At 40.5% G+C, this 12503-nt stretch overlaps 1 protein-coding gene across 2 annotated transcripts in view; it reads right to left on the bottom strand.

Moving 5' to 3' along the window:
* Window positions 1-12503, bottom strand: part of LOC310778442 (periostin-like) — a 42555-nt gene that overhangs the window by 6817 nt on the left and 23235 nt on the right. For both annotated transcript variants that reach the window (XM_083638874.1, XM_083638873.1), the window contains exons 10-19: window positions 11640-11788; window positions 10767-10903; window positions 9241-9371; window positions 8866-8996; window positions 6278-6380; window positions 6128-6195; window positions 4329-4374; window positions 4189-4239; window positions 2204-2623; window positions 1309-1356 (exon numbers count right to left, since the gene is read on the bottom strand). In XM_083638874.1, the coding sequence (XP_083495000.1) occupies window positions 1309-1356; window positions 2204-2623; window positions 4189-4239; window positions 4329-4374; window positions 6128-6195; window positions 6278-6380; window positions 8866-8996; window positions 9241-9371; window positions 10767-10903; window positions 11640-11788 (1284 nt within the window). The remainder of the gene's footprint in view (window positions 1-1308; window positions 1357-2203; window positions 2624-4188; window positions 4240-4328; window positions 4375-6127; window positions 6196-6277; window positions 6381-8865; window positions 8997-9240; window positions 9372-10766; window positions 10904-11639; window positions 11789-12503) is intronic.

Genomic DNA, 12503 nt, shown 5'->3' on the forward strand with positions numbered 1-12503 from the left:
TTGGACGGACATCACAGTATAGCAGATGCCATTAGAAGCGCGTTCCGAAGCGCGTTCCGCTGTTACTTCTCTAAATCACGTTAACTCGACAAGGGGTATATATATTATGCCCAGGAGGACATATATGTTTCACATAGGGTGGTGTTTTCATTTCGAGGTTTTATTTGGTCCAATATTGAAATGTTGACAATGGCAGGCTGTGTTACCATTACACATTAATTTAGAACTACCTTTTATATCTATTTTGGCTCATTTGGTGGCTATTTAGTAGCGAAATGAAGAAACACAATGCATGCTGGGAACTCAGAGAGAGAGAGAGAGAAGGGTGACAGAGAAGAAGCAGTGAAGGCAAAGAATAGGCCTGCTTTTGAAAAGCGCAAAGCGCTAAATGTAGGCCAGCTCCCAAGATATGACTAGGCTGGTATTTAGCGCCGACACGCCCACTTTGGGACTGCGCCACGCCCATTCGGCCTAAAGCGCATTTGGCAGCCTAAAGCCTATTGCTATCTTGCCGAAACAGGCGCAAGGCACGTTTTTTTGCGGTTAAGGCCCGTAATAGCGCCGATGGCCTGTGGGAGAATAGAGCCCATCGTGTATTAAATTAATGCGCTATTTTTTGTGCAATAAATTTGAGTGGTTTAAAAAAAAATCTGAAATTTGGGTCGCGACTTCATGACAAGGAAAATAGTGGGTCCTGAGGCTACACCAGTTGAGAACCACTGCGTTAGGGGACATTCACACCCAAAGCGCTTTTGGAGCTGCCAGCGTCTTTCTGCAATTCATTCTCTATGTAAGGACGCGCTAAACGTGCTCCTCTTTTACTGAACACACCTGGCGTTTAGCGCTGTTGGCGTCTTTTGTTTTTGGAGGAGCGCTATGGCCGTTTTTAAGCTGAAAGAAGTTGAACATTAGAGGAAAAGCGCGCTGCTCGTCTTTTCCACTCCTCCTACCTTTTCTCCTCCCAAGGGATCCTCGACCTCCGCTGCTGCCAGAATTGGCAATAATCTGGCTTTCATGTTGACACTGAACAACATCAAACAGACAAAACCAGCTGGCTACCGTCCTTGTGGTCGTTGTGCTGCTATCTGTACTGCACGCGACTGCAGGGGAAAACAAAACGGAGTACAAAAAAACCCGCTCCGTGCGCTGTTTTGTGCACAATGGAAGCGCTCTCAACATGATTTTCATAGCGTTCTGACTGAAAAAAAAACGCTTTTGGTGTGAATGTCCCCTCAGAAGACGCATGAAAGTGCTTGGATCTAGACTACCATGCCCTTTATCTCAATAAACGTGTTGATAGATACTGACCTTGATCCACAATCTTCTTAAATGCATCTGCGCCCAACTCTCCATGTGCTGTAATAGATAGTAAATGTAAGATAGATAGAGATGTAAAATAGCAAAAGCTATAATCTAGTGCAATGCATCTTTTCTCTCCTGAGATTAATGTTTTTTGTGCGTTGTCCCTGAAATAAACTTCTAAATAAATAAATAAATAAACAGACATGTCATGTCATCAAATCTCTTTCCAAGTATGCGTGAAGAGAAGACCGAACTGAAGCATCCAGTAACGCCACATGGTGGCCCTGCTACGAATTTGACGAGCCTGACGAATTCAACTAAACCAGAGCTACACCAGATCTGCACCGATCATCCCAGCTCGCCACCAGCTCAACATCTACTCTGAGAACATGCATACATGGTCTCTCCCACAAGCAAGCCTCCTGGGAGCAACCTATACCACGGAATGCCTGGCCTGGGTCAACCTCAACAGACTTCACTCAGGAGTTGCTAAGACCCAACAGTATCTACATAAGATTGGAGCTTCTGCTATTGATATTTTCTTATTTGTGAATGCGGGGAACCACAGACTGTAGAACACATCCTCAATGAGTGCCCAATCTTAAAACCACCACATGGATTCAGCAGGCTTATTGAACTGGACGACAATACCACTTCCTGGCTGATGTCTCAACTGCCACTGTAGCTCTACATGAACAAACAAAAGTAACGCATTACTGTAATTCCACTACTTTTTGCGGTAAACTTGGAATCTAACTAATTACTTTGTGACAGAAGTAACTAGTAACTAATTACTAATCTTCAGTAACTTCCCCAACACTGATCTTATCCATCTTTCTAAATACTGGATACTTTTTCTACACAAAATTGTCAGACTTTGTCCAGATGTTCATGAACTTACTCTCAATAACTCTTGTAACCTTGGTGATGGATGGCTCTCCCTCGATGACTCTGGTCACCTTGGTGATGGAAGGCTCTCCCTCGATGACTCTGGTCACCTTGGTGATGGAAGACTCTCCCTCGATGACTCTGGTCACCTTGGTGATGGAAGGCTCTCCCTCGATGACTCTGGTCACCTTGGTGATGGAAGGCTCTCCCTCGATGACTCTGGTCACCTTGGTGATGATGGGCTCCCCTTCAATGACCACCTTAGTGACTACTGGTTCTGTTTCGATGACTCTTGTTACTGTGGTGAAGGATGGCTCCCCCTCGATGACCCTGGTCACCTTGGTGATGGTGGGTTCGGCCTCGATGACCCTAGTTACCTTGGTGATGGTTGGTTCTCCTTCAATGACTCTGGTCACCTTTGTGATTGCAGGAACTGTTGAGCGGGAGAGGGGAAGTGTAACATGAGAAAACCACTGAAACTTCCTGTAAGAACGATATGAAGAAAGATTAGTTTTAATACACTCTCACGTATCCGAATAGGAGGTGGCAGGTGTCCAGTTGAAATAACTTCAAGCATACTGAGCAAGTAACAATGATGTGTGTGTACGATGTTCAATGATTCTATCACTGAAAAGGAAAGGTTTTAATAACTGCTGGTGTTATGCTCCACAGCCCAGAGCACACAGCATAGATTTAATGTTCTCCTTCATTTGTTTCTGAAGCATCAAAGTCTGTCGGACAGGAATGTATCCAATTTTATACAATGTTGTCCCTGATAACCATACAAATCTTCTGAATCAAATGTAACCTGCCAGAACTTCAGCCAAAGACATTATTTGTTTTCTTTTTTAGTCTTGTGTGAGAGTATGGAATAGAGCCTGAGGTCTCGAGACGCGTGGCCTTAGTCCGCTAATCACTGCCAGACTCGTGTTCCTCTCTCAGGGCATTTGAAGTAAATGAGAAATGTTGGTGTGATGATTTAGGCTTGATAGCTGGTTTGTTTGCGTAGTTGAATATAGTTATGAATATCATGTGTCACCTCAGCCTGCAAAACTGCATAAAATATATTTGTTCAAATTTGGCCCCATTTCTCCCCTATTTTTCCTATCTTAACTTGAACTATTTCCTCAAGGACTTTAATGATCTGGATGATTAATTATTCAGTTTTATTATCTTAACTGGAAGAAAGATGTGATATTTATATGTGTGTCTATGCATGTGTAAAAGGTGAGTGTGTGTGCTGCCATATGCTTTTATGGTCACATGGGTAATTATTTATCACTAATTTTCAGGTTTTATTCTTCCAATTGAAATTTGTATATATAGCTGTACCACATCTACAATTAATTTTAGCCTCTTCCATCAACAATGGCCTCTTCAACAATGTTCAGTGGTTACCAAGAAGCGCTTGAATTGAGAAAAGGTCCTGCTAATGTCAGCCTGCAGAACCAAATGATCCTCCAGACCCGCCGGTTGACAACCATTGCCTTACAGTCTGTGTGTATGTGCCTAATCACCTCAGAACAATGGAACTTCATCTCCCCCATGTTACCCAATACTTCAAGACATGCTGCCATTTATTTGGCCCACTGGACCAGACCCAACCGTACGAACCGCATCCAACAGTCCTCCGTGGTCTCGAGCCATGCTCTGCTGTGACAGGGTCATTACCTCATCACCAAAGGACCTGATTAAAAAATGTCGGGGAGCCAAGTGGGCCCAAACAATAATTGAGAGTGCATAATCATAGGAACAAAGCAGAAGGACTCTGGGAGATGCCGCAGAGTGATAAAAAAATGCATACAATGTGCATGTGGCTTCAGGTTGGATTTCACTGAAGGGGCCACGGCCTCATTATTGAACAAAGAACAATTACTTTCAACAGTTAATCATGTCTTCTAAATGATGACCATTAATGACAAAGAGGTCTGATGAGATATGAAGCATATAATGAAGAGAACTTGACTTCTATCAGGTAAATAATAATAGTGCTCTGACCTGTTTCGACAATATGATGATGATGGATTGTGGTGGTGGTGATGGTCCTCTCTGTAAAATAAAGCAATTTGTTTCATTCAACTTTTTGCACATATTCTATTTGAAACTCAAATGAGGACAGTGGCAGTGAGGACACTTACTGATGAAGGTGAGTGGGATCTCAGCATAAGAAAATCCGGACACAAACTATAGAAGAAGGAAGGTTGGGATAACAAAAGCACAATCAGAAAAAAAAGAAAGAAAGAAAGAAAGAAAGAAAGAAAGAAGAAAGTTTTTTGTTCTGTATCCTATCCACTAGGGGTGTCAAAAATAATCGATTATAAGATGCATCGCGATGCGGACGTGCACGATTCTGCATCGATTCACAAATGTCAAAAATCGATTATTATTATTTTTATTCTTTATTTTTTTAATAATCAAATAAAATATAATGGAAGTACAGTACATGCAGTTGTTTATTTTAATTATGGATCATAATACAATGCAATTCCAAATGCACTTTTATTTTAAAAGTAGCCACACAGTGAGAAAAAAGAAAGTGAGAAAAAATAAATCATGTATTGCGGAAAAAAGTGATCGATAATCGCAATCAAATCAAATCGTAGCCCTCTACGATTAGTTCCTGTGAGGGACAGGAACTAGAAGCTGTCCATAGCTTCAAATATCTAGGTGTCGTGTTCAATCACAACGGTTCTTTTAAAAAAGCCATTGAAGATCTCTATAAAAGGGCGTCTAAAGCTATGTATGCCCTAATGTGCAAATGTAGAAAGTTTGACCTGCCAATAGACATTAGACTAGAACTCTTTGACAGACTTGTCACACCGGTCATGTTGTATGCTTGTGAAGTGTGGGGTTCTGATAAAGTAGCTGTTTTGGAAAAGCTACACTTGAAATTCCTTAAGTACACTTTGAAGGTCAAAATGTCAACCTGCTCTAACATGGTCTACGGTGAATTGGGAAGATACCCACTGTACATTGACATTAAAAAAAGAATGATTGGCTACTGGGGGAGCCTCCTAAATGGTAAAGAAACCAAACTTAGTAGGAGTATGTACAATTGTTTATTTAATCTGTCTGTTTCGGGCAAATATATTGCACCATGGATAACATCTGTGCAACAAACACTACATGATTGCGGTCTCTCCTACATCTGGCTGGAACAGAAGTGTGATAATATCAAATGGCTTAAGACGCTTGTCGAGCAGAGGCTAAAAGACCAGTTTCTTCAGACCTGGCACTGGGAGCTTCAGAGTATGTCTTCATGTGACTTTTATTGTGAAATTAAGGAGGTTTTCAAGTTCGAAAAGTACTTATTTTGTGAAAATGTGAAATCTCGTCAAGCGTTATGTAACCTTAGACTCTCCAACAACAGAATACCAAAGATAATAGGTAGATACAAAGGTCTAGAGAGGAGCAAACGGTTTTGTAATGTGTGTACTGGAGACTTCCTAGGAGACGAATTCCATGTAATTTTTTAATGTAAAAACCAAACTATTGATGAAGCTAGAAAAAAGCTATTGCCTAAATTCTATGTTAACCACCCATCCATGGCCAAATGTATACTTTTATTCCAAACATGCAAGCAAAAGTTACTATATAAACTTGGTGCCTTTTTGATTTCTGCATTACCTCTTTTCAAATAATTGTCTCCTTTTTGTTTTGTTTTGTTTCCTCTTAAGTTATAAGCTATATGTATATGTATACATTTGTGTTTACACATTATGTTTTGTATCCCTGCTGTGAACTGTTTACCATGCACAACAATATTGTTTATGTTTCATGTAATGTACTCCACACCACAATTGTGGTCTAGAGTGAAATAAATGATTGATTGATTGATTGATTGATTGATTGAATCGTAATCGAATTGAATCGTGAGGCCAGTGAAGATTCACAGCCCTACTATCCACCCATATCGTATATCTTGCTTTTCCTTTACCTTTATCTGGATGTACTTAATCAACTTCTTCAGGAGCACCAGCAGGTTCTGGCGGCCCACAGGAAGGTCTGCAAGTAATATCCATAATCAGTGTAATATTTCCATGGTGTTTTCATGACACAAGTGGATGGTACTGTATGCTGTTCTCACCCCCAGGATAGAGGATGTTCTTCACCACATGGACAACACCATTTGTCGCCATCCGGTCATGATCTGGCACATCCACAGAGTTCACATGGATAGAGTTGTTTACCTGGGAATGACCACAAAACAAATACAGATTTTTATCAAGAAATGTAGGGTACTTTACAATTTTTTACTGTGATGTCTACAGTACTGTCTGAAGATTTTATCACTGATAAGAGCGCTTATTGAAAACAACTGCATATGCGAGACCGTGATCATAATCATTATACTCAATGGCAAGCAATGCATTTACGTTTTATAAAATGGTTTGACATGATGAGTTTTGAGGTGAGGGTGTAAATAGGGTTTCCAGATGGAGGTGAAGTCTGGGAATTCCATCCATGGTATTTAATTTCCTGTAATTGGAATGTCTGCATGCAGCTCACTGGAGGTGGACGTGCTCATTAAGGGATTGTTTTTTCCCCCTCCTGGGTTTTCCGCCTCCTCCCTTTTCTCGCCCACCAGATTCAGCCACGTTACTTTCTGCCACCATCATGTCTTCTCCATGAAGCACTGTATTCTAGTCCAGGGGTTTTCAAACGTTTCCATGCCAAGGCGTTGCCCCGTCTATGTGCCGACAGCCCGCCATGCCGATAGCCCACAAGCAGAACCAGCTGAGCGAGGCAGTGTGCAGCGTGTGTTTGTATCTCAAATCCTTTATTTTCTGTTTTCCATTATAAACATTGTTCCAGGGTCAGACTACTGTACCCACACCAGGGGGAAATGACAATGAATGTGATGATGACTGACTGGCAGGCAATTAGACAGATGGACAGGGCAAATATGATTTTTATGTGTAAGGAAAGGATTCAATTATATTGAACACAACACTAAATATAGTTGTAAAATATAATAAGACATATATTATATTCGTTATTTATTATAGTGTAGTATTAACAAAGTATAACTGCCCCCTGGCGGCCCCCACTTTGAAAACCACTGTTCTAGTCATCTCCCTCTTCCAATAGAAACCTAGATGCCCTGTTTCCTCTCCATATCAGTGTATACAATCTCCAGCCAGCCTTCCTGTGCCCATTAAGGGAGTCCTGATACAAAACGCTGTCTAATTAGGTTTGGCCTTACTATCAGCTTAGAAGTAATGATGTCTTGGACTATTTTCAATAATGAAGACTACTTAACAGCCAACGCCCAGTTCACGTCATATCACAGTGCGCGCCCCCTTTCTTTGAGGTTGTATAACCCATTCATTGTTAGGCTCGCCCCCTTTCTCTGATGCTGTCTCCTCACCCATTCACAGTTTACCACACATGTGGCAATAACCAATCAGCCCAAGGTATTCCTCTCCAGCTGATCCCAATCACCTAATCAGCGTAGTATATCAGGGTTCATGTTTTGTACTCTGTTTGCTATGTGCTGTGTATGTGCCATGTGTCATTCTCAGTTGCTGATCATCATCGCTGAAGCAGTTGTTTTCGCCCCACCTCCTCCCCTGACCACCACCATCGTCATGACTCCTGATTGAAGAATTCCCTATGGGGGATTTCCTATCCTATTCTTCACTGACGACGCCCTCTCATCCTCTCAGGAGAGCGTCATCATATCATGGAGTCATACGCCAAAATTAATTTCTTGTATCATTAAAGCTTGTTATACTTTCTACTAGTCTCTCATTATTGAAATAGATTTGCAGTGACTCTTTGATGCTATTGATTAAATGAGAGGGTGGGGAATGATAACAATATTGATTACAATATGATTACAATATTGGTCTATGGGGGCTCCAAGAAAAAGGCTGTTTTGCATGCATTCAAGACGTGCACGTTTATGTTTGGGCATTTAAAAATACATAAATATAATAGAGTATATCCTCTTAAAATCCATACTCCTACACTGTTAGTTCAATGATGTTCATCATGTCTTAATTTTTACATAGACGTTTTTGTTTTCTTGTGTTCAGACATAGGTTTATAGATGTCATACCCAGCTGTCAGTGCGACTGCTTCTGAAGAAGACGAGAGTTGACTCGTCGAAACTGTCAAGGTAAATAAATAACATCTATAAACCTATGTCTGAACACAAGAAAACAAAAACGTCTCCTACACTGTTACTGTGTTAATGTGTGGATTTAAAGCATTGCAGGAGTTATTTTGTGATGTGTTATAATCTAGGGTGTTATAATAATTTATATAATAAATGTTGTAATTTATTTGTTGGTGTCCATTTTTGGTCACTTTCCCCATCTCGTCTGCACTTAGTAATTTGCTGAATTTCCTGAATTGCCCATTGAGAACCTCCAGAGAAGGGTTGTAAACTTGTTGCTTTCAATAGAACCGTGTCCTTGTGGGCACATTTTGTCAGAGCCCAGTAAGAATAGCTGTCTCATTTGCTGCAGCTAATGGGGATCCTAATAAAACTAAACTAAACTTAATATTAATATTACGAGCTAGCAAACTGGGTTGTGAACATTGGTGTCTATAATTGTGACCATGCCCCTTACTCAGGATGCAACATGTAGGCTACTCAAGATGCAACAATTCTAAATTGCAGGCATCTCTCTGTCCACTCAAATGCACATGGCTGATTGTACATACAGACATCACTTGCAGGTTGTTGCCCTGGAGGGTTTTGAGCAAATTGGTGACTCCTCCTTCCAATCCGCCATTGATGAAGATGCCATTGCTAAAGTGGTACAGCAAAATGGTCCTCAGAGCGTTCACATCACCTATCAAGGACAACACACAAGGCAAACCTCATTTACACAAGAGCTTGACTTCTTCAATTATTCCATTCTCCTCCCTGCTTTAGATCACTTAATATTAGAGCAACTTGCTTGATATTAATCGCCAACATTCATTATTTCTCTCTGGTTCTTCTAAAAGTAGATAGTTGAAAGGAATGTGGCAATATGCTGAACTTTAGCACCCAAACCCTTTAGCAGCCAAAGGGTTTGGGGGTGGAGTACTGACTGGTGAGCAGAGATAAATCCTCTTCACTGAGGCCCTCAAAGGCATCGTCTGTTGGTGCGAAGACAGTGTAGGAGCCTTCCTGCCTCAGCAGCTCAGTCAGTCCTGCACTCTCCATCAAGGACAAGAAGATCCTACAGTTAGAAAAACACAAGAAAAACCAACAATCACATGACATGAAGCCAACATGAAGTGCTTCAAGGAGTACCAATTCCAACACTGTATTCAACTCCGTGACACTCGGTCACTCACATTTCCTGTGTTCCTAACCGAACGTTAAGTAACATAAATTCATACATATATCAGAAGCTAGGTATCAAATTTAATAAATATATATACACATTTAAGTACATAAAACACTGTATGAACAAGTTATGAACTTAGTCACGAATAAGAAGTGGGAAGCCTTAAACCCCACTTTGGGCAACAGTTATTTATTGTAGAGAATTTATATTGGCTGATCAATTGAAAAATAACAGCTTTGAGTGCAGCCTGCAATTCTTATGAGGATCAATAACATTGTAAAGGTACAGGAAGGTTATACCTCCTACAGAAACAATGGGTTGGAGAAGTGATGACTCATCTAAAACTTGACAAGTTGAAATACTCAATTCGAGGGTCTGTGCAAAAGTTTTTTAAAGTCTGGCAACCATTTTTAAATTATTTTGAGTCGCAATAGAGTAAAATTATATTCTGTCTACTTTTTTATGTTTCTATAATAGGGTGGTGATGGGAACTGTGTGAGGTAGTGGTCATCAGTTATATGTTGCTGTTTTGTTTTGTTTTGTCTTTTATTTTATTTTATTTTTGTCTCTCCATGTGGGAAAGGGGGGTTTACGTTTTGTGAGTTTTTTGTCTGTTTGAAAAAAAACAATAAAAAATATTTGGGGAAAAAAAAGTACAGGAAGGATCAATAAAGTCTTAATATCAAGTATATGAATATACCAAGATGGATGAAAGTAAGTGTCCGGACTTGGATATGAATTTTGAATCTCAAAAATAGGTGCTCTATCATCATCTATCATAATTACAAGTTAAGATATTAAACTTTCAAAAAGACAACTGGAGGAATGTTAACTTGTGAGAAACCTCAGCGAAAACAGTACAGGATGAAAGATATTAATATATGATTGTGACATAGAGACAGAAACGAGCAAACATGATTATCTTAGCAATATATATATATATATATATATATATATATATATATATATATATATATATATACACGTATATGTGGTATGCTGGTCCGGGATTGGATACCCTGATGCTACTTCTACAATCACAGAATGGGAGACTATCTGATATTCAATATCTTGTATTATATTATATTGTAAATTGTTATATTATTATTGTTATATTATTATTGTTTTAACTTGCAATATGCAATATATCACACAAAACTTCACAGTCAGGAAAGCAACAATGAATGAATGAATGAATGAATGGCAATGTAAAAAAAACAGCAATAGCAGAAAAATAATTCTAAACGAAAGAAAAATAAATTTAAAAAAGATGTCAGTTCTCACTTGAAGCGTCCTTCGGCCATCAGAATCTCGTAGATTGTTTGCTGCGCTGGTTTTATCAGGGATTTCATGAGATGCAGAGCTCCGTTGCTTCCTTCCTTACTGCCACGCACCATACATGCATTTTCTATGCACACAGCCTGGAGAAGGGAGAGCGTTCATATTCTAGTCAAAGATCTAATTGTCACAAATCTGGCAACTATTTAGCTGAAGGGTGGGGGACAGTCACACACACTTGATTGTGATTAATGGAGTGGAACAAAAAAACGTTTCTGGGGGGGATGAAACCCAGCTGATTGTAACATGCAACACGTTGCATTGGCCAAGAACTGAACTCATTCGCATTTTTATTGTGTTTGTTTACAGTTGAAAGACAGCAAAATCATGTTAACTACTCGGTAAGGGGCTCACTAATGGCTTTCAGACTTCTATGGAAACCGACCCACTCCAGTGTCTTTCTCTCAGCCCTTATTTCTATCTGTCCCCTCTTGACTATATATATATATAGTATATACAGTATATATATATATATATATATATATATATATATATATATATATATATATATATATATATATATATATATATATATATATATATCTCTTTGACTCTGTGAAGTAAGAGGATTGAGAGGAAACAATGTGGCAAATCTATGGGCTTTTCCACATTTTTGGGAAATAAAGAAATGCATTACTTTTTCAAATGATCAAAGAAATGTGTTTTTATACAGATCATAATCGACATCTGTAAATAGCGGTTATCGGCCATAACAGCAATGTTAATCGGTATCGGTATCGGCCCAAATTTTCATATCGGTGCATCCCTATTAGGAAGACATTCACACATGAACACACACACACACACATATAAACTCACAGTGCGATAAATGAAGACTCTGAGCAGGTTGCCAGCCAGCGTCTCCAGCAGCTGTCCATTGTAGAGTTCGCTCAGTGTGACTTTGAGCTTCAAGATGTGGTTCTCCAGGATGTACTTCAGCAGGCTCTGGTCTGTCGACATCACCTCATCTAATGCATGCGCACGCACACACATGCACGCACGCACACACGCACACACACACACACACACACACACACACACACACACACACACACACACACACACACACACACACAGAATATTCAGAGGTGTGGGCAAGTCAACTTTGTTCGAGTAAGCCTTTGTTCACACCAGAACTGACGCTTGACTCGCGCTGAACGTGACCTCAGGTCTAACCGTTCACACCAGATACTCTCCTTTCCTCAGCCTAACCGTTCACACCAGACACTCTCCTTTCCTCAGCCTAACCGTTCACACCAGACACTCTCCTTTCCTCAGCCTAACCGTTCACACCAGACACTCTCCTTTCCTCAGCCTAACCGTTCACACCAGACACTCTCCTTTCCTCAGCCTAACCGTTCACACCAGACACTCTCCTTTCCTCAGCCTAACCGTTCACACCAGACACTCTCCTTTCCTCAGCCTAACCGTTCACACCAGACACTCTCCTTTCCTCAGGGCTTGGAGCTGCTCCACCGGCCCCCTCCCCCCTCCATTCACTTCATGCATGGCAGCTTCAAGCTTCACGCGTCACGCTTGGAAAAAAGGACTGAATCCTGAACGATCGCTTGAGCAAGGTGTGAGCGTGGCTTCAGCATGACGCGCGTGGGTGGTGTGAACGGCCTCGCCTGTTAACAAATGAAACTTGTGGGTTCAGCGTAGGTTGAGCTTAGGTTGAGCGTT

This window comes from Poromitra crassiceps (genome assembly GCF_964638095.1).
Source record: "Poromitra crassiceps genome assembly, chromosome: 1".
NCBI lineage: Eukaryota > Metazoa > Chordata > Actinopteri > Beryciformes > Melamphaidae > Poromitra > Poromitra crassiceps.